This window comes from Neopelma chrysocephalum, unplaced genomic scaffold (assembly GCF_003984885.1).
Source record: "Neopelma chrysocephalum unplaced genomic scaffold, ASM398488v2 Primary Assembly neopelma1_188, whole genome shotgun sequence".
NCBI lineage: Eukaryota > Metazoa > Chordata > Aves > Passeriformes > Pipridae > Neopelma > Neopelma chrysocephalum.
This window is the reverse complement of record NW_020897850.1, coordinates 125513-146636: the sequence shown is the minus strand read 5'-3', so window position 1 is coordinate 146636 and position 21124 is coordinate 125513. Positions and strand designations below refer to the sequence as shown.

Here is a 21124-nt window from a genome sequence, read left to right as displayed (position 1 = left end):
CACATATGCATTTAGGGAAAAAAAAAAAGGCTATGACTCACTGCTGTGTCACTCCCATTTGTATGCTGGAAGAACTGCTGCTCATACAAATGGTGTTACGGCAGTGAAAAACTCATGCCAGAGTGGTGAATCTGTCCCTGGCTACACAGTGAAAATGCACCAAAGCCTAAGGGCCTGTGCCTTGCTTTAAACCCTGTGATTGTCTTGCTGATTTTGCATGAGAGTGAACTCAAATCAGAGAGTGATCGAACTGCCCTCCCTACCATGTGGGGAAGGGGCTGATGTGAACTGTACCACGGTACTTCAGGTGTTCTCTTTGGTCTGTGTTTTCAAGGAAATCAAAGCGTGGGTATTTGTAATAGCATTTGATTACATTAAAAAAACCCCAACCCAACCCAACCTAACCTAACCTAACATAACCCAACCCAACCCAAAACTACAAGCTAATTAAGAAACAGTATCTGTGACCTATTTTGTTGCAGAAGACACTCAGGCAACCTATTAGAAATCCTTCTCTAACTCGATTTTACTTAAAAGCTCCACACAGATATCTGCAGATGACAACTGCCTGCATGTTACTTATAAAGTCACAATTCCTATTACTTTTGTGCTTGCAAGATATAGCCAAGAAAGGCACATTAATGTCTTGATCTTTTGCAGCTGTTCTTTTTCTCTTCAGATATAAATAGGTCTAAGAAAACAACATCAAAAAGTTTTATTAGAGAATTGTGCAAAAATATGCTTTACTTTTTTTTTTCCCCAGTTTCCAAAAGAAATGAGGTTTATATGCTCATGTTTTATGTTCTCTGGTGACCTTTGAATCTGCTGGTCAATTTGGGCATGTCTGACAGAGGAACGGAGGTCTCCAAGGGCATTAAGATTTTGAGAAAATAGGCAGCCTGCTTGAGAAGAAATGGACTCCTCTTTTATTTATGCCCCCACCGAAGGGCAGGCTTCAAGGTGTTCAGAATCACGAACTGCCCCAGGGCAATGCAGTCTTCACACAAGGCCACAGAAATCCAGTTACCCTTGGTACTGCTGCTGCTGAAACAAGCTGGTTTTAATGTTCCACCAAAACCAAAGTTAGTATCAAGCAGCTGATTTTGCCCATGACTACTACTACCCTGCACTCTCCTTCCCCCATCTATGTTTCCTTCTAAGACCTGACATAAACAAGTAATTCCAAAAAAAGAAACCTTTTCAGCTGTAGCTAGTTTTGAGTGCTATTGCAGTTCTGTTAGCTACTTAAGAAAACAAACTCCAAGAACGCCTTCCTACTTTCCAAGCATGCTACCAGATCCAGACCATGGACATCAAACCAGTCTTTGGCCCAAGTTCAGTGCTCTATGGGTCAGACATACACACTAGAATTTGCTGGTCTTGTCTGAAAGAACTAGAGTGCTTTTGCTCTCTGGTAGCTGCACTCAAGTTTGTACAAGTTTATTGCTGTTTCAGGCACTATTTCCTAAATTTTTGGTTGTATCATCCAATCCAATGCATTAGGTTTTATGAACAGCTCTTGCAGGTCCCTCTTCCTTGAAGGCAGCACTGCTGAAAACATGGTCATCAGCGCTTCTCTTCTGAGAAGCTGATGCATTTGAGGAACTGCCTGATCCCTGCTTAGCTTTCACTGGCAGCTGTGTTTGAGAAATCAATTTGGAGTGGGTTTTCCAGCAGTTTGGCTGAATCATTTCTCTCAGGTCTTAAACAATGGCATAGCCTGACTGAAGTGAGTGTAAAGACATCTCTTGACTCCACTGATCATTGAAACAGGCCTGTGTTAGTTCCTAAGTTGGTGTGGTTGCCTTGAAAGCTGGCAAGCAGCTTTTATAAATGTATGGCCATTGTCACCTATTTTATAGCTGTGGCAATGAAGTACCCCACACACAATTCCATTCTCCATCTTCAAAAACTAATGGTCTGTAGAAAGAAACAGCAAAGAAAGAAAATTACCTGAACAAAAGCCTTTGTCCTGGCTCCTTCCGGATAATGTTTAGTTTGTAGTAGTGGCGTAGAGCTCTGGACATTTTCTCATAGGTCATATTTGTTCTGTTCTGTTTTTTTTTTTTTCAAAAGAAAAAAGAAAAATGTGGTGAGATGATTCATTAAAACCTGCCTAAGCCCCAAAAGGAGTTGCAGAACTATCACAGCTAGCTAAAGTAACCAGGTCAGTTCAAGAAATTACATGTTCCACTCTTCTCTTTGCAGGTCCATTCTGCCCCCACAGCCCTCATCACCAAATTTTTGTGTGTCTCTTTTCCATCAGGGCAATTTAAGCAAGGAATCTATCAAAAATTCCAAGTGAGGTTTCTTGAAACACAGATAACAAAAGACTTAATTAACTACAAGAAGAGACATTAGATGGAGGGAGGTGCTCATGCCAAGTGGGATGTGACAGGCCTGTTCTTAAAGAAAACACGTTTTGTAAAAGCCTAAGAACAATGGCAAATACACCAAATCTGTCAGCAATGCCTGCTAAGAGCACTGTTCCTCTGAGATTTCCCTGCATTAACTAATTAATGCTTACAGAACACTGTAGAGATTGAGAGCTGTTTCTCCTCTTGTTATACAGGTGAAAATCAAGCAGCCCATTGGATTGTAAATCAGGAGGCTCCTCCCTTTCATTCTGGGAGCTGTTGACCCCAAAGGCCATAGCCAGAGCACTGTGGTACACTGAAATATGGCCCTGCTGAAGCTGAGTGTCACAAGGCAAGTGTGATGGGCACTGGCAGAGATGAGCAGTCCCCACAGTACTGACCTGGGATGGCAGGATGAGCCCCTTAGGCTCTGTCTACATGAAGAGCTTTTTGCTGGTCCAAAGAGCAGTGGTTATGCTGGCAAAGAGACTCCTAGCAGAGACACAACTATCCTGGCAAAGCTGTGTTTGCTTGACTATAAAGCACCCACCTTGCCATGAGCAAAACACATCAAACTAGTACAAGCATGCTTTTGCTCTGTGAGCCTCCGTGTTAGGAGTTTGGCTTTATTAAATGAGACTGATCCACCTGCCTAAAATGCTCCATAAAAGCAGACCTCCCCTGCTTACCCTGACCACAATAGTTCTGCTAAGGGAGGCCTCATAAAGAGCTCCTGTAGCAATTAAACACTAACAGGGACCATGTTTTCCCTGCAAAATCTGGATTCTTCTCATTGGGAAGCCCCCTGAAATATTGTGTGTGCTTCTTCCATTTCTTATATGCTAAAAGGCCACTGTTTTACCCAAGTAGCCAGTAGTCTGAAGTAGCTTTAGTTTTAGACACCCAGCATGAGACATGATGGCACAGCCCAATTAGCATTCAGGTTGGGTAAGGGCACAACTCTCCATTCCCAGTGTTGCAGGTCTAGGACAGATGTTCTTGGAAGCAGTATGTCACATGAGAAAATCTCGATCTTATAAAGATTATAGGCTATGTATGCTCATATATAAAATCACAGAATAGTTGAGGTTGGAAGGCACCTCTGGGCATCAGCTAGTCCAGTCCCTCTGCTCAAAGCGAGATCAACCAGAGATGGTTGCTCAGGACTGTGTCCAGTTGGATTTTGAATATCTCCAAGAAAGGAGACTTCACAGTCTCCTCTGGGCAACCTGCTCCAGTGTCTGACCATCCTCCTAGTAAAACAGTCCCACACTAGTCCCACACTCCTTAGGTCATTCCTCCCTAGGTGGAGGACTTCACACTGCTCCTTGCTAAGTTTCATAAAATTCCTGTTAGCCTGTGTCTCCACCATGTTCTGATCCATATGGATGACAGCACAACTGTCTGGTGTATCAGCTACTCGTCCCAGTTTTGTATTGTCTGAGAACCTGCTAGAGGCACTCTGTCCCATCATCCAGGTCATTAATGAACACCTTGAACAGTACTGCCCCCAGAATCAATCCCTGGGGCAACATCACTAGTGACTGGATTTTGTGCCACTGATTACAATCTTTTCAGCCCAGCAGACCAGCCGGTTTTCAATCTACCTCACTCTATTCTTGTCTAGGGCATACTTAATTAGTCTGTCTATGAGGCTATTTTGTGAGACAGTCTCAAAAGCCTTTCTAAAATCAAGATAAGCCATATCCACTATTCTCCCTGCATCCACTAAGCTAATAATTTCACTGTAGATGTATGTCACAGTGGTCAAGCACTTCCCTTTTGTAAATCCACGCTGACTACTCATACACTCATATGAATATACTCGTACACATACAGTTACATACAGATATATCTATATGTAACTCAGTCCCAAGCTGCAAAAATCAGTAACTGCTTTCCAGAGAACAAAGCAGAATTGCCCTGTTAAAAGGAAATACACAGTCTTGCAGCATTTCATGTCTGTCACAGGACAGTGTGTGAAGTCTGAAAGTTGATACAGACAGGGACACAGACAGAAAGCTCCTGCTGAATTACTGAACAGGGCTCCTTGTAGACCACATCTAACCAGAATATCTTCAGCATCAGGTTTCCAGAAGAGATAAGATGCCTTGAGAGAGATGGACTGTTAATTCTTGCACTCCTTCTAATTTTATAATTACATGCATTTATAACTAAATGCTTCTAAACCAAACCAAGAGGTTTTTCTATATGAAGACTAGGTTTTAGTGCTTGGGGATGGATGGTTTATATTTCTAATGTATGCAGAATGAAAGATTACAGCTTTCCAGCAGTAATTTATACGCACATCCTTTCTTCGTTTTCCCCCTGTTTATAAGTGAATCCTGTAATGTTACCAGAGGTGAAGTGCTGTAGGAGGAAAACTGCATTGCTTCCTTACCTTGTGGTTTCCCCACAGCCGGGCCAGCCCGTTGGGATCCACTATCCGAAATATTTTGGATTCCTTATCTTCCCATCGGATGAAATTTTCGTACCGGCTGTCAGAAAGCAGCTGATAAACATAATCCCAAAGCAACCTACAGTCTGTGAAGAGAGAAGCAAGAAAATACTTTTTTTTTTTTTTTTCCTTGGGATTAATTCTGGAAACTTTTGGGTGGATGTGTAGTTAAAGGACAGTTGGGATCAGGGCTGAAACAGCTGCTGCAATCTGAAATGCAAATGGTTTGGCTGGTATTGAGTAATGTTTGCAAAATGTACTGGCATATACAGCCTCTTCTGATGTGTCCTAGTCCTTCTGACACTGACTGAGCATCTTTATGGCATTAAAAGCTGTGTGAGATGACCTGCTGACCTGTTTATTGTTGTACTGAAGCACATAAAACTACCACTGTTGGCCCTGATGCTGTTGCTGGCTGTTTTAGTGGAGAAATCAAGAATCTTGCAACCTGCTCTCCTTGCTTGAGACTGCCCCTTTCTGTGCTAACATATGAGTTCTAAAGCATGGGCAATATTACAGCTTTCCTTTGTATACACCATGTAATACAAAATTGACACCTTCTCCCATTTTAAATTTGATTTTTATTTTTTCAGGTTCCTGAAAAAAAAACCCCAAGTATCAAAATTACTTAAATGCTATTGAGCGGTTAAATACTTTCTATTTGGATAATTGAATTCGAATTTCCTCTTGAAAAACACCACTTAGGTCGCTAATTAAAGGTCTAACAGAGATTTAGGTTTGAGTTTAGTGCTTTTCAGCTTCATGGCAGTCTCTTGAGACCGAGGAAGCCAAGAGCTGAGCTGCTCCTACTTCCTGTTTGCAAAGTGTGTGTGCACAGCACAGCATAACTGGGAACTATGAAATATGCCAAGAGAATTGTACAGAGCTGGGGATATCACTGCTGCCAGGGATTTTACAGCTCCACTGTCCAGATTCCTAAGATGGCCATAGGGTTGCATTTTACTTTTAAAGCAATACCAACCTCTGAGAGATGGCTTGTTAGAGTTGTTCAAGGGCTGGCAACCAAAGACATCCAGCTTAAAAGTGCTAAAATGGATTCTTGTCAGCCTGTATATCTATTCCTGTCTGTCTGTCTGGAGCTGGCACGTGTTACAATGGGGGTGGTGACATGTTCAGTATGAAAATATAAAATGCTTTTCGAAAAAGGATGTGAATAGCTCATTTAATGATCACACCTGATATGGTTAGATATATTAATGTTATTTATGGTATTTTCCCACTTTCAAACAATCAAGAGTATCTCTGAAACCTGTACTGTCTCTAAAACCAGTGCCCTTACTATAGACTCTTTCTACCAGTCCTATGAAGAATAAAGCAGTCTATGACATCTGGCAAAAACTGCAGGTTTCTTCTAGCTGAAGTTACCCTGATGGTCATCTCATCCATAACATCTACAAGAGGAAAAATGTGAAAGGAAAGAGGTAGACTTTTTAGTTGGAAAAACCTTATTTTCATTAATGTTTTTCGCAGAAAAACATTTTCCACAGAAAAATGTCCATTCCCCTTTGAAATTTTTCTAGGTTTTAATTAAAAAAATAAACCTGAGGACAAGTTTCCCTGGACTTCCCTGTGGGAGGTCTGTAAAAAGAGCCTGAAAATGAAAGTGGGAGGCTACCACTTCAATTCCTGTCACCCTCCTTCTCACAAACTCAGAAAACGCAGTTCTTCCATTGCCTTTCTGTCAATATTTTTGGACACACACACACATATATTACAAAAAACCTTTTCTAGACTTCATTTATCAATCAAGAGAAGGGAGATTATATTGCTTTACTGGTTTGTGCCTTTTAATATTGTGTGAGGTTCTCAGGTAAAATGATAAAGAGCCAACATAAGCAGTTCCTTGACACATGTGCAATTAATTCCAGGACTCTTTCAATGTGAGAAATGTAAAAAAAATGTGTTTTTAATTCAAGAATCCCTGGGGTCAACTGGAGGGATGGTGCTCCTGCAGAGACAAGTCAATGTTAGGCTTTGTCATATTCTTGAATGTCCAACCTGAGTCAGATAGCCTTTGATTATAACACCTTATAGCTAATATTTCCAAGTGCTGCAGAGATATGATTTACACTAAACTTTACTTTCACCTCATTATTTCCAATAGACAATATTAGTTTTAATCTCTCTCTCTCACGCACCCACCCACCGGGTCCCCTTTCTTCACAAAACCAAGGAAGCACACAAAAAACATCAGCCTAAGATGTCTAGGTGTCAAATAGTTAGACTAACAAGAGAGCTTCAGATGTCAAGAAGAGATAGGATTCAAGTGCAGATTTGTTTTTTGTTAATCACTTAATTTTTAGAATGGATTCAGGGTAAGCTTGAATATAAATATACCTCAAATGAGAAGAACTCAGATCTGCATCTTGAGATCTTCACAAGGAAGTCCTAAGTGACCAAGGGCCCTGTCCCATATTCTAAACTGACTGAGCTGCTCAGGCTTGCAGAGGTATTTAGTAGGCTGGTGGAATTTGCAAAAAAGCACAACCACCAAAGTATGTTAAGACTGCTGTTTGCTTCAACGAGAAAACCTACAACCACTTAAAAACTCGTTTTCAAATGGTATAGTTGTCTATCAGCAAGTTTAGATATATGACTCAGTTGCAATAATTTAATGAGCATCAGGGCAACTCTGGTAACTGTGTGTCAAGCCACTGCAAACAGGAAATAAAAAGCATTAAACACCGGTAAGAAAGATTCAGCTCATTGCATTTCTTCTCACCAGAGCTGAGAGCTATGAGCTTGCACAGTGTTAATTGTTTGATTTTAACCACAGATGATTTACACCCTAAGTATCTTTCTCCACAGACTGCATGGTAAAAAAATAAAAGGTCCTGGAAGGGTCTACCAACTGACAGAGGATCAGCAAACTAAATAATCTACCAATAGGCCAGCAGAAACCATTTTTAATAGGTCATTACAGACTACAGGTCAAAGACTACCTGATAACTCTTAGAGACTGTAATGCATTTGGATTATAGTAGAGCCCATTTGAAGTACACTGCAAGACTGTGAAATAGGTCAAAACCCAAGAAGAGGCAATGGTAGAAAATGCTTTTAAAAGGACCTTTTCCACTGGGAAAAGAGGCATCTCCACAAAAGGCTGGTGAAGATGATGGACAATGCTCTCAGGCACATGGTGGGATTCTTGGGGCTGTCCTGTGCAGGGCCAGCAGTTGGACTTTGATGGTCCTTGTGGGTGCCTTCCAACTCAGGATATTCTGTGATTCTGTGATATGGAAAGTTGCATCCTCCAGGAAGGTCAAAATTGTTATGCGAATTTTCAGGAAGGACAGAGAAACAGAGAGGAGAACTTGTATGTGGATGGTTGTTTTGTAAATCACTTGTATGAGGAAAGTCTGGATGGTGTGAATGACTCCATGAGAACTAAATCACTTCCTTGGCTGTCAGAAGGCCTCAAAAAAACTTGCATGAGGGGACTCTCCACAGGGTGTGTGTTGGATAGTGAGTAATGACGAGAAAGCACATGGATATTGCTGAGGCCAACCAAGTTTAAAATTGTGGGAGATTCAATAGGGGAATTGAGTCAGGGCTGGTACCTAAATTGCATGCTGCTATTTCCTGCCTTTTGGCTACAATAAACTTACGTAGAAAATAATTGTGCCTCCATAGCACAAGGAAACATCATTTCCCCCTAACACGCACATACGTTTTTCCTAAAATGAACTCAGATGGTTGAACTTTGTACAGTATGAAGGTAAAGGTATTTAGCTGGGGGTAGAGCTGGGTCTAAGAGGCTTTAAGGTGATGCAGTATCAAACAACCTAGCCGAAGTGGGAAGGTGGCAAATGGCCCAGCAATGTGGCAGGCTCCTAAACACTGGAATTTCCATGTCCTCCCATTTTCTCCACTGTACAGACTGAACTACATAATTAGCTGGGTATTGGGGCAACTGCACCTTCAAATGGAGAGGAATGGCTACAACCTTCCTCTTGCAGCTGGTGCTTCTAGAGGGACTTTTATAGTGATGCTCAAGGCAGTGATAAGGTGTGGAGTACTTAGCTGGTTCTCAAAATGTCTGTTATAAACACTGCCCTACGTGTGCAAGAGGCAGCTTGCACACTCCTGCTAATAACAGCTATGTATGGTACAGTCCTAAGGTTGGCAGACCTGGAGTAAAGCCTTGGGGGCTGCCTTTCCACTCAGTCTCTTGGCTGCTGCTTGCCTGCCATGGTTGACACCATGCATAAGAAGAACAGGCAGGTACCCAGCTCTGGAAAGGGTGGGGGAGACGAGATAGAGCAGTTGGGGTTTACAAAATATAAAGAAATCTCTCTCATAAACAGCAATTTTTGCGGTTTAAATGCTGGCTTTAAACTCCACTCACAGCAGCACACTTGCCTACTTGCTGTAGTTTTAACCCCTCCTTTCACATGGCAGAAGTGCCCAAACCTCAGCCACTCTTCCTTGGCATGGTAAAATTCAAATTTCTCTTTTCTGGTGAAAAGCTCCGTTTACTTACAGCACAGCTTTGGTAATGCTACATTAAAGGGGAGACTATAACTATTGTCATTAAGAATCCCTTGTGACACTCAAATAGGCACTGTGAGTCTGTATTACAGATTCTTCATTTTGAATATTGTTTAAGACTACAGGCACAGTCTTCTGAATACACACCTAAAGAACACTGGCATGTAAATACTTCCTAATGGCTATATGATAAGTATCCCTTAGAATTGAAATACCATCTCAAAATGACCTGTAAATTAAATATCATAGATCTTAGGTGCCTAGTATTTTGACATTTGTCCAGCCATTATGAATGACTTCTCTAGTATCATTTGGCCAAGGTCATCTTCACATCACAGCAGTGAGAGGTCTTACATCTTTCCTCCCTAGGACTAAATAATGCTGTTAACAGTATAGGCATATACTAAAGACCTCTTCTGTTCAGAATATAACATTCCCATGCACTGCAATATTTCTTAAAATACACACTGTATCAGTAACTCTGTTGTTTAAAAGAGGCCTATGGTGCAGAGCTGGCCCTCTTCATGTATCAACTACCAAAATCCTCTCATAACCACAGAAATGTTTTGCAAGACCCACCCACATCTTGCACTGAAGATCATTATATAAAATGCATTTGATCTGGCTGCTGAATGACTTGGAACCCAAAGTGGCTTCACATAGGAAGGGATGCCAAAGTAACATTGTCATACTCCCTCTGACATCAGCTGAGGCCTCACCCCTTGCTGAGTAGGTCAGCCTAAAATTTCTCCAGCATGATACCACTTGACTTAAAAGGTTCTGCGATTTCTACCAGTTCTCCCAAGCTCTCTAACCCTAACCCTTTATTTTACAAGGTGGTTTGTGCTTCAGCTGCTTTTCTTTAGAGTGACGGAAACAATGGCTGTTCACAACTGAAACTAATTAACAGAATTTCTCTAGAAGTTCTCCAGTACTCTGGTTTCTGTAAGCACACCTGAAGCATGTGTGAAGCTCACATGGTGACGCTCATGGTATCAAAATGATGAACTGATAAAATTCAGCTGGTGCAAGAAGAAGGTCCTGATGTCCCTTCCATTTTATCCTCCATTTTTTGCTGCTGCTTACCTTGTGCTAGCTCTGTTGTTAGGATTTCTCTGTGAGCTGACTTAAATCACTTAAACAGAAGAAAACAAACCCCGCAAAAAACATCAGACATCTTTCTGTTATTTCTGCAGGCAGGAAGATCTGGTGAGTGCTAATGCCAGGACAAAGAAGGTGGCAAGACTTCACTGGCAGAGCCGGCAAGGGCAGGCAGAAAAGAGGGAGAGACACAGGAGGTCCCAATGACCTTCAGCCTGTCTGTGACCATCCCCCTTGCTGGAGGAGAAGGTCAGTAAGTCTTTGAGAAGACAACACTACTTTGAAGCATCTGGATTTGTTTAAACTGTAGCTAGAACCAAGAAAACGCAAAGGTTATTGGCTGTTGTATGGAAAATAAAAAAGACTGGGAGAGAACTCCTAAGTCGAGGAGTGGTTTAGGCTTGGTGTGGAGATGAGCTGTAACTGCACTTTCACCACACTGTTAAGTGTGCAATAGGCACAGCTCTCTGACAAGTCAAATGAATCTTTTGGCTACCTAAGTGGTGCATGCAGTTCATCAGGGTGGCTGATAGTGCAGTGAGTTTCAGGAGTACAATGACAACTACTCAGTTAACTCGCTTTCATCACGCAAATGGAGAGGGAGGAAAAATAAAGCTGTTGCAAAGGAGAGGAATGACTATGGATAGGCCTTATCAAATCAGCTCCTGTATTCTTGTTGAGAACCTTTTCCATGGCAAAAAAATAAACTGGGAAACAGACAGCACACTGAGAAAGACAGACAGACAGACAAGTTGAGCAACACACCGGGTGCAGGTAGCTTGCCTTGCAAGCTGCAGTTCGAGATGCAGATTGAGCTCTGGGTGGGAGCCCAGGGAGACCAAGAGGTTGTGAACTGCCAACCCTCTGCATAACAAAGGACATGAAGATGGGTGGTACCAGTGAGGTGGATGGACACTGAGAGACACAGCCAGAGCCAAAGACTCCAGAGGAGGTGTGAGACTTGCCTGGGGGCAGACTGTGAGGGGATAGCCCAGGGGTTCTTTTGTTGGGGGTCCTCCTTGGAGGCACCACCTCCAGCTGTTTCTGTGTTGTTGCACTGTGAATAAATGGCTTTATGGAACCAGACATCTGCTGTGGGAAAACTGGGGTAAAACCAGTAAGGAAACCTGGTCTGACTGTGTGAGCAGGGTGTGTGGGGAGCCACGCAGGGACCAGTCACTGGAGCTGCCCATGGTGAAGGGACTTTGGTCCCAGCAGTGAAAGTCTCCTGCCTTGGGAGTGTGACTGCCAGAGAGTCTCATGAATGGTCAGGCTGGGGAGACTTCTTTAACAGACACGCTACAGCAGAATTATTGCTGTGTTGAAACACAATCCAGCCTCAGTATCTATCCATGGCATATTTATTTTAGCAGACAAAACCAGAAGAAAAAAGTAGCCAAGTCTCGTGATTAAGGGGTCAAATGGCTCTGAGGACTGGGGGAGCACTGATGCTGAGATAGAGCAGTCCTGCTCACCATTGTGTGTTAATCCATGTTCAGGTTACTGCAGGAAAATAGTTTTCTTTCCATGAATGTTGCTGCTGGAAGCAGGATGCTAAGCTGGTACAGCAAAGCCAAGATTTTTTGTGGAGAAACCTCTTGACAGACCACTGTTTGTTCAACTCAGTACATTCAAGCTGGGGCCGAGGATAGAGGTTGCCAGATCACAATACAACAGTTGTATGTTGCTTCTGTTTTACAAGAAAAATACCGAGTGGGAGATCAGGCATAAGGAGAGCGGAAACCTGAGAGAGTCGTGCTGCTGACAGTTGTGCTGTGTGGTTGTAAAAATAACACAGCAAGATGAGGCTAAGCTCTGTCTTTGGCAGTAAAAACATATACAGGAAAGGAGGATCCAAAAGCTTCATATCCCTCATGTGGTCATAGAAAAGAGCACTCAAATCACAAAGAATATGTAATAGATGGGGGACAGACCATCTGATAGATGAAGACTTTGAAAGCTACAGTCTGTTGTACTAAAATGTCTTTTTTCTTCCTGTCCTGTTCTGCTTCATCCCCACCAAACAGAGTGACATTTTCAGTATTATCTTCAAGGGCAGTTCTTTTCCTGCTCTACCATAGTGGTAGAAAAGACTCTTGCTAAAGAAACCCGCCTCTGATTCTCCTGTGGCTTTTCCTCACCTTTATTGCTCATGAAGGGCAGTGACTAGAGAAAGGGAAATTCAACTTCTGCCTGCTCACATGCACATCTTACAAACACCTCACAACCTCTTTGACATCAGAACACTTTAGTGATGGGAATTTAAGAATTAAGAATGAAGCTTTACCCTCAGAACTGTACTTCAGAGAAGCTGACAAAAGCAGGAGCGACTAAACTGCAGCAAAGGCATTACCAACAAGAGCAATAATTTTTAATGCCACAACGTGAGAATCTCTGCTATATTCTGACAGTTCAGCCTCGGGTTTAGACTGCTGTTTTTGGTTTTGTTTTTTTTCTTCCAGCCTGTACTAGGCTACTACACATGAACCTCACTTTTGTGTTCCATCAGAAAGCCCCGAGTGCTCTGAGAGGTGTGAGCACGGCTGGAGGACGTGGCTCCTGGTGTGTTCCCAGAAATCCCTCCTGAAGGGATGTGGTAAGTTGTAAACCTGCAATTTCTAATAGGTCCCTTGGAGAAAACTGAAATGTGACCTCCCCTTCTTGGGATTAAATCTCCACACTGAGACACAGCCAAACTCTCTCTTCCTTCCTTTCCCTCAATGGAGATGGAAAACAGTAGTCTAACCAGTTTAACAGTGTGCATTTGAATTAATGTAAACTGATAGTAACTTATGTATGCCACTTCTAACTGATTAGTATTAAAGACAGACTTAAATAGGCCTGTCTCTGAAGACAGTGAAGTGTGGTATCAATACTGTAAACATGACAGTGCATTTTCCTCACTTAACTAAGAGGATTCAAAGTGATTCAAGTTTGCTTTGTAGAAGAAAATCTGAATTATCAACACAACTCTAGCCTGAAGAAAGCATGCAATAGACAGGGAAAATAAGGGACCTGTTTTCATTTAAAAAGTGTGTAACATCCTGCTGATCCCAAGGGATGCTTAGGATACTCTGAACCCACTTATATGTCTAGTCATGGTATGTAAACGCTGCATTTCAGTAATGAGAAGAATGGAATGAAATCTAAATGACCGAGCTTTCCTCTGTCTGGGTCAGTCCTGGCATCTGAGTGTACCCAAACAAGTCCTGACTGCAAATTTCTGCTTCTGTAACTGTGCAGTAAGAGTATAGGCAGCTGTGAAGCAAGACACTTCACAGAAAATCTACAACCACCTATCCAAGCTATTGCCATTCAGCTATTGTTTCAGCTTGAGTGCCATTAGTTAAATTGGCACAGAAGGCACACTTTCATGCTGGAATTAATTGTTAATGCTACGTTATAATATATAATGTTATAATGAAAACTTCTCCTATGAATTTGAACTCTATGAGCTTTGACTCTCACTCATACTTCAGTCTCTATAGTAGTCTGGCTTTCCACAAGGGCCTCGAAATAGACATGGCATATAGTGGAAATGTAGAAGTGTACATGAGTGCAAGGGCAAGTGATTAAACAAGGTCAGTGACATTATCATTGTCATATCCAAATGGGAGTGACAGGGCAGCACTACACCAAGATTTTCAGGTTCTTTAAAGGCTCTAATCTGTCTGTATGAGTTGCTGCCCTACAGAAAGGAGGCTCAGCTGCCTGGAAAGCAGGCACTGAACCCTCACCACTTACAACTTAGCATGCTAAAGTGAACTACTGTTTTGGTTTTCTGTAGTTTGCCAGTCTGTAACTTGTAACTGTTCAGCTGCTGTGACTGTCTTGTAAAAGCTGTCCCCAAAGTCTGTGCTTCACAAAAGCCCACCAGTCACAACTATGCTGTCAAATCCTGCTGGCATCATAAATCATGACAGTGATGAATAGACAGCATTGACAGTCTCAGGCGTGTGTACAGGTAGGCAATGTTATGTGCTGTCCTAAAAAACATCTGTGTGATACACCACAGGATGTTGTTTGCCCTCCTGGCTGTCAGGGCACACTGGTGACTCACGTTGAGCCTGATGTTGACCAGCACACCCAGATCCCTCTCTGCAGGGCTGCTCTCCAGTTATTTCTCTCCCCATTTATATTTGTCCTTGGCAATTACTCCACCCCAGGTCCAGAATCCGCCAGTTGGACTTGTTAAATTTCATCCCATCAATCATAGCCCAATGCTCCAATCTATACAGACCCCTCTGCAAGGCATCTTGTCCCTCAAAAGAGTCAACAGCATCTCTCAGTTTGGTATCATCAGTAAACTTGTTAAAGTTGCATTCACCCTTGATCTTCCAGTAATACTTTCTGGGAAAGAAATCTCCATCGATGCAACCAGTAGAGTATTTTCTCTGCCACAACATTATTTCTTAACTTGCTGAGAACAGTGTGGGTAATAAAAATCAAAAGGAGGGAACCAAGTGTCAGCCAGGCAAAAATGCCAAAAGATTAATTTCTTTAACTCATCTTTCTATTATGTGAAAGGATCATGGTCCTTGTTATGCTTGATGTTGACTAGATGGTAAGATAGGTACCTTTGGAATTTAAAGTGGTAAGTCTTAAGAAAGTAAACTTGTTAAAGTTGCATTCAGATCGTTGATAAATACATTGAACAGGCCTTGCCCTAGAATTGAGCCCTGAGGAACACCACTGATGACTGGTTGCCAGATAGATGTAGCCCTGTTCATTACAACCCTTTGAGCTCTGCCCTTCAGCCAATTATTCACACAGTGCACTGTGAACCCACTCATCCCACAGCCACGCAACTTGTCCCTAAGGATGTTGTGAGGGACAGTACCAAAAGCCTTACTAAAATCCAGAACAACTATATCCACCACCTTCCCTTCATTCACTAGGTGGGTGACCTTATCATACAAAGATATCAAATTAATTAAACAGGACTTACCCTTTGCAGACCTGTGCTGACTGTGCCCAATGCATTACTCTTTAAATGCCTTTCAGTAGTACCCGGTATAATCTTTTCCGTAATTTTTTCCAGCCCTTCTCTGAAGGCTAATGGTATCAGTTACAAAACTTGTAACTTTGAAGTTGTGCTTAGATGTTGGTTTTTACCCTCTTTACATAGGCATAACTGTTCTTTGCTTCCTTTTCACCCTCCCTCCCCACCATCCAGCATATGCTATTGCACAGTTAACTGTGCCTGTACAGCTATTTTGCACAGAAAGAAAAATAAACTAATGTGGTGTAACACATTATAAATAATAAAGTGGTGCATTTGCACAAAGGGTTTTGCTGGTACTATGAGTTAAAAAAGCCAAAAGATCATCCTGCAACTTGACACAGTTGTAAATGTTACACTGCCACATCTGGAGCAAATGCAGGCACTGGGGCTCTGGTCATGGTAGGCAAGTTGAAGAGACACTGCTGAGGTGTTGTGATATAAAGTTTGGTGTCTTTTGATATTTAAGCTCTAAATGTCTGCTGTTACAACTCTGCCTTCAGATTTTTCTCCCCACCAAATGCAGTGCAGAATCAAAAGCAACAGGCAGGGTCAGGCTCTGCAGAGGAACAGCAATGCTCATCCTTCTAAGTTGCTTGTATGAATGGGACAGGTCTGCTTCAGACACACACAGAGTGAACCCAGACCTTAAAGCATTTTACTGGGTCCCGATTCCAACAGGAAAACAGCAGTCCTTGGGGGGAGTCCAGCTGAACCTGCCAGTGCTCTGGAACAGCAATCTGCCTTTCACACCTACACAGTTGCTTTGTTAGTATCTGTACCGGGCAGCGCTTGAGTAAAGGAGTTCTTGTATCTCTACCCCAAAGTTTCAGCACCAGTGTTTGCTGGGGATTAGTGAACAAGCCTTTCAGCCCCAGAGAGCTAGTACAGAAGCTCTGAAAGATGAGTTAAAGAAATTAATCTTTTGGCATTTTTGCCTGGCTGACACTCGTTTCCCTCCTTAAAGAGGGAAAAGGTCACTGGGAGCTGAAAATCCCAGGAACCCGCTCGGTAATGTATTTCCCCTCACAAGAAACATCCAGAAACGTATTAGTTTTAAATGACTGAATCAAAAGTAGCTACCAGCATGTCTTTAGAATTACTTGGATGTTCCTAAGACAATCTCTGTATGATAAAAGTTAGGATGAAACTAACCTGGTTGTAGTTGGATAATCCCATAACAGCCTCTTGCAGGGATTCCTGCGTCTTCTTTTAAGCCACTGACAGGTTTCTGGTGACATCTAATATGTCAGTTCCCATTTTCCTGCATACTAACAAGCTGAGGTGAACATGGATACATATTAAAATAAATTAAGTTTTGTGGTGAAAATCTGCCCTGGCTAAAGTCAACAGCAGAGCTCCCAAGGTAGGATGTGGGAACAGAACTTCGGGATGGCTGCAGAAAGCATTTCTGGTAGCTTGGGTTCCACCAGGGCTGCAAAGACTGCCTCAGCCATGATGCACTATGAATGCCTGCAAATGCAATAACTCCCACCTCTCCTTGAAGCTTGGGGAAGTACCTTTCACAAGATATCAAAGTCCTAAAATGTTTGTTAAGAAAACCTTCACAGTCAGAGGTTTGTGGGGAGCAGAATTTCCAGTCTGCAGAAGGGCTAATTTCAGGTGCCCCTCTTGACTGAAACTGCCACCGTGTTAAAAAAAAAAAAAGAAACAGAAAAAAAAAGAAAAAAAGATATCTCTTTTTCCACTCACAGAGTGAAATCCTTGGATGGGGGAACCAAGATTGACTAATTAAAAAAATTCAGAGCTAAAAGTAAGCCACATACTGTCTGCTTGCTAGAATCCAAGTTAGGAACTGACTACCAGCAGTGTTGCTGCTTTGAATTAGCAGTTCCAGTGGGGAAAACTGTCCATTACACTGCTCTGCAAAACTTGACTTTGAGCTATTTTTAATATTTTAATATTTTTACATGCTGTTAACTAGATGACTGCTGATGCTTGAGTGACTTAGTTTACCCTTTGCCTGATGTATTTACAGGGGATGCAAATCTGCCTTTTGATCATCCCAACACAATGACCTCTAGTTCTGACAAAGTTACAGAAAAGACTTGTGCATACTGTGTTCAGAAGACAGCTAAACGTAATTTTCAAAATCAACTCTAGCCAATGATGAGTAATATAAAGATACTTTATGCCTCTGGCTTTGCTAGAAAAGTGTCAAATGGCTTTAGAGAATAAGATAACAAGACCTTCAACTTGAAATTCTTTGCTGTAAAAGGGAAAGTGCTTTACCACAAAAATTAATATTTTGAAAAATGATATTACATAAAAAAGTAGGAAAGATTAGTTAGCCAGTGACTTTTGTTTGACAGAAAGTCCAGAGCTCTACTGACTGATGAAAAATAGATTCACGCTGATATAAAAAAAGAAATTAAATAACTTTCTGGCAAGAGCTCTAAATTGAAGGCTGTGAGATGGGTGGAAAGCAGGTAGACAGGTATGTACTTTCTTTCTAGGAGGCCTAAGTATATTCTGCCATTGAATTCAACAGCTCTGATGAAGCTGACTTTAGGCATGAAACATGGGCTGTCTAAATGTTTGGTAGTAATCCGGTTTTTTGTCACCTTTAAATTGGCTGTGAGCTCTTCAGAGGGTGTATCTACAGTTCAGGGGCCATTGCAATCCAACCAGAATAGCACTGCCTTGTGCCTGTGCAGCAAGCGAGGCTTGTTGGCATTTACAATTAAAGGACATGGAGCACTGATGGAAGTACACTGGTGAATTCATCAGTGGAAATCTCATAAATCTAACCATGAGCCATGTACTTCCCCAATCCCTGACCATAAAGCACAGCCTTCATCTGAACTGAATGCCTGAATATGCCTCAGGTCTTTCTGGCATGAAATACTTCACCAATTATTTAAGACATACCACCCATGCTGGTGGGTCTACACAAAACCATGGGACTGCAAGTGAAAGCACCTAAGCCTGCAAATATAACATTTTAAATAAATACTACTACATACTTGCCAAGCAACTGTGTTAGGCTCAAACATCCATGGGCTTGGGCTCTGTTGCCCTGAGAACAACATAGGAATGGAAAGGACATGGAAGTACTAGTTACAGGGTTGGTGTCATTGGACCCTGTGCACAAACTGCAGAAACCAAAGATGCCCAATTATGTAAGAAAAAAGTTAAAAATTACCCCACCACCCACTCCCCATATTTTTTCTTAATTTCATTTCAGACAAGGCTTTATTCTTAGAGGATGTTTCCTTCTGAAAAATAAAAATTAACAACCCCTTTGATCTTCCAGTAATACTTTCTGGGAAAGAAATCTCCATCGATGCAACCAGTAGAGTATTTTCTCTGCCACAACATTATTTCTTAACTTGCTGAGAACAGTGTGGGTAATAAAAATCAAAAGGAGGAAACCAAGTGTCAGCCAGGCAAAAATGCCAAAAGATTAATTTCTTTAACTCATCTTTCTATTATGTGAAAGGATCATGGTCCTTGTTATGCTTGATGTTGACTAGATGGTAAGATATGTACCTTTGGAATTTAAAGTGGTAAGTCTTAAGAAAACAGAAAATCTTCCTCATTAAAGCTGAGGCAGCACCACATCTGTAACAAATTTAAGGCATGTAAGGACAAAAAAGAACAAGGTGTTTTAAAATGTACCTCTGTGGACATGTGTAATACCCCACAGGAACTGGGTATCACGTTAGGTCACTGCTAACATAAATACATGGAATGTTTTTGGGTGTGGTGTGTATTTACAAATTTTTCTCAAAAGAAATTGATTACTGGGGCATTCAGCATATTTCTGAAGTGGCTGGATTCCCCTTGGCCCTCTCCATATCTATTTATAGTTCCCTTATGAATACAAAGAAGCATCTTCTGTAACCTCAGCTTCCTGAGTCAGTCTATTGTGATGTCAGTTATTTACGATAACAAAACTGAGACAATGCCTGTGGTTTGCATGGGACAAAGACAACCTTGTTTCTGTAAAAAGGGACAATCCTAGTGTGAGAAGCACAGGAAAGGCTATGAAGCAGGACTCCTTGGTGGTATTTCATTAATCCTGCCAGCTCCATAATGGGCTGGACATTGCTCTGACAGAGGTTTTTTTCCTTTCCATGGGATTGGACACTAATGTGAATGCAACTTTTGGAAAACCACTTCTCTGCAGGACAAGGCTTTGGAGATAGGTATCTTGTGAAACAAATGGATTGCTAGTGGGTAGAGAGGCAGCGAGTGTCAGGATGTAAATGATTCAATACCAATTACACGTTCTGTGGTCACAGGCAAGTCATTCTGCACCTCTGCTTACCTGTCACGAAACTGGTTTATTAATATTTAACTGTCTAAGCCACAGATGTAGTGAAAATTGCAGAATGCCAGTAAACTCTTGAGGTCACAGAGTAGCAAAAGAAAACGAGAAGCATTGGTTAGTTATGAATGAAGAGCATCAACTTTGGTGCAGCCCAGAGAATGTCACTTACCTGCTATTCTTCCAATTGGCATTGCATGGTCCTCAGGAGGGGATACAGACACCATGATGTGGTTCATATAAGCTAACTCTTCTCGGTGGGACAGGTTGATTGGCTTTACTTCCCTGTGCAGCCCATCCTCAGACAACCTCGGTGGTTTGAAATCGGAGTGCCTGGGGTTCAGTATCAAAGGATGCATGATAGGGCTGGGCATCAGCTGGATGACCCTGGTGTTCTCCTGGCGAGGGCTGGAGGGCTTCTGGAGCACCTCGGAAGGAGGCGGGCAGTGGTTGTTTTCTACTGGGGACACTGAGAGAGGATAAGGCTCTTGCTGGTTGTTCTCATGCTGATGCCTTGCTCCCGGCACCCTGTCGGCCGGGGAGAGGCGACGGATAGTGTTGTCCATGGGGGACTTGAGCGGTCGCTGGTCGGGATCTGGCGATGGACGGTGGTTGTTAGTGATGGGCGATCTAGAACGATGCAACAGTTCAATGGTTGGGGGGTTGTGGTGGACTGTTTCCGCGGATGGTCTCGAAGGTCTCTGGACAAAGCTATCTGTGGAGAAAAAAAAGGTCCCAAAAATACAGATTGTCTACACTGTGATCAAGGTGTAGGATCTAACTCTCCAGCTCCTAGCCAGGCTTACTGGGTACTGCTGTCAGCTGGGAAATGTTGACCTGCAGACGCCCAGAAAAACACCATGTAAATGCAGACAGTTACTAATACACATAATGAAATCAGCACTGTGAAACAATCTCCTTCCACCACCATGTATCAATAGTTCCTGGAGGAACATGTTAAGAGAAATCCCATCATGAGAAGCTGACCAGTACATACGTGAAGAGTAAAATCTGATTTAGCTGTACTAACTCTGTTTCTGTGCAAATGCTTTGAAACTTATCTCCTGCCATTCATGTCTCTATGTGTGGTTCCTGTTACTGTGCCACAATGACAACAGTAAGGTAGAAGGCAAAGACAAAAAGGGAAAATGTCTGCAGGAAAATATTGGGCTGTAAGTTCTATACGGTAGAGGGCTTAGGTCAAGGTAGACAATAACTCAGTCTGAAATATGTACTGGGTTATTTAAACGAAAATCACTGGTAGGAAGCTCTTTGTGAAACACTAGCTAAATTTTATCCCTGCCTTCATTTTAAGAGCATGTAACATCTACATAAGGATATTTTCATCTTCTTTTGTTTAGTCTATGCTCTCTATTGATGGGTTGTCCCATATAAGCACT

General features: G+C 42.1%; 1 protein-coding gene across 5 annotated transcripts in view; it reads right to left on the bottom strand.

Moving 5' to 3' along the window:
* The window catches only part of ETV6 (ETS variant 6), a 128867-nt gene that overhangs the window by 1702 nt on the left and 106041 nt on the right, over positions 1-21124 (bottom strand). For all 5 annotated transcript variants that reach the window (XM_027702525.1, XM_027702526.1, XM_027702529.1 and 2 more), the window contains 3 exons: positions 19897-20439; positions 4759-4901; positions 1954-2054 (listed from right to left, as the gene is read on the bottom strand). In XM_027702525.1, the coding sequence (XP_027558326.1) occupies positions 1954-2054; positions 4759-4901; positions 19897-20439 (787 nt within the window). The remainder of the gene's footprint in view (positions 1-1953; positions 2055-4758; positions 4902-19896; positions 20440-21124) is intronic.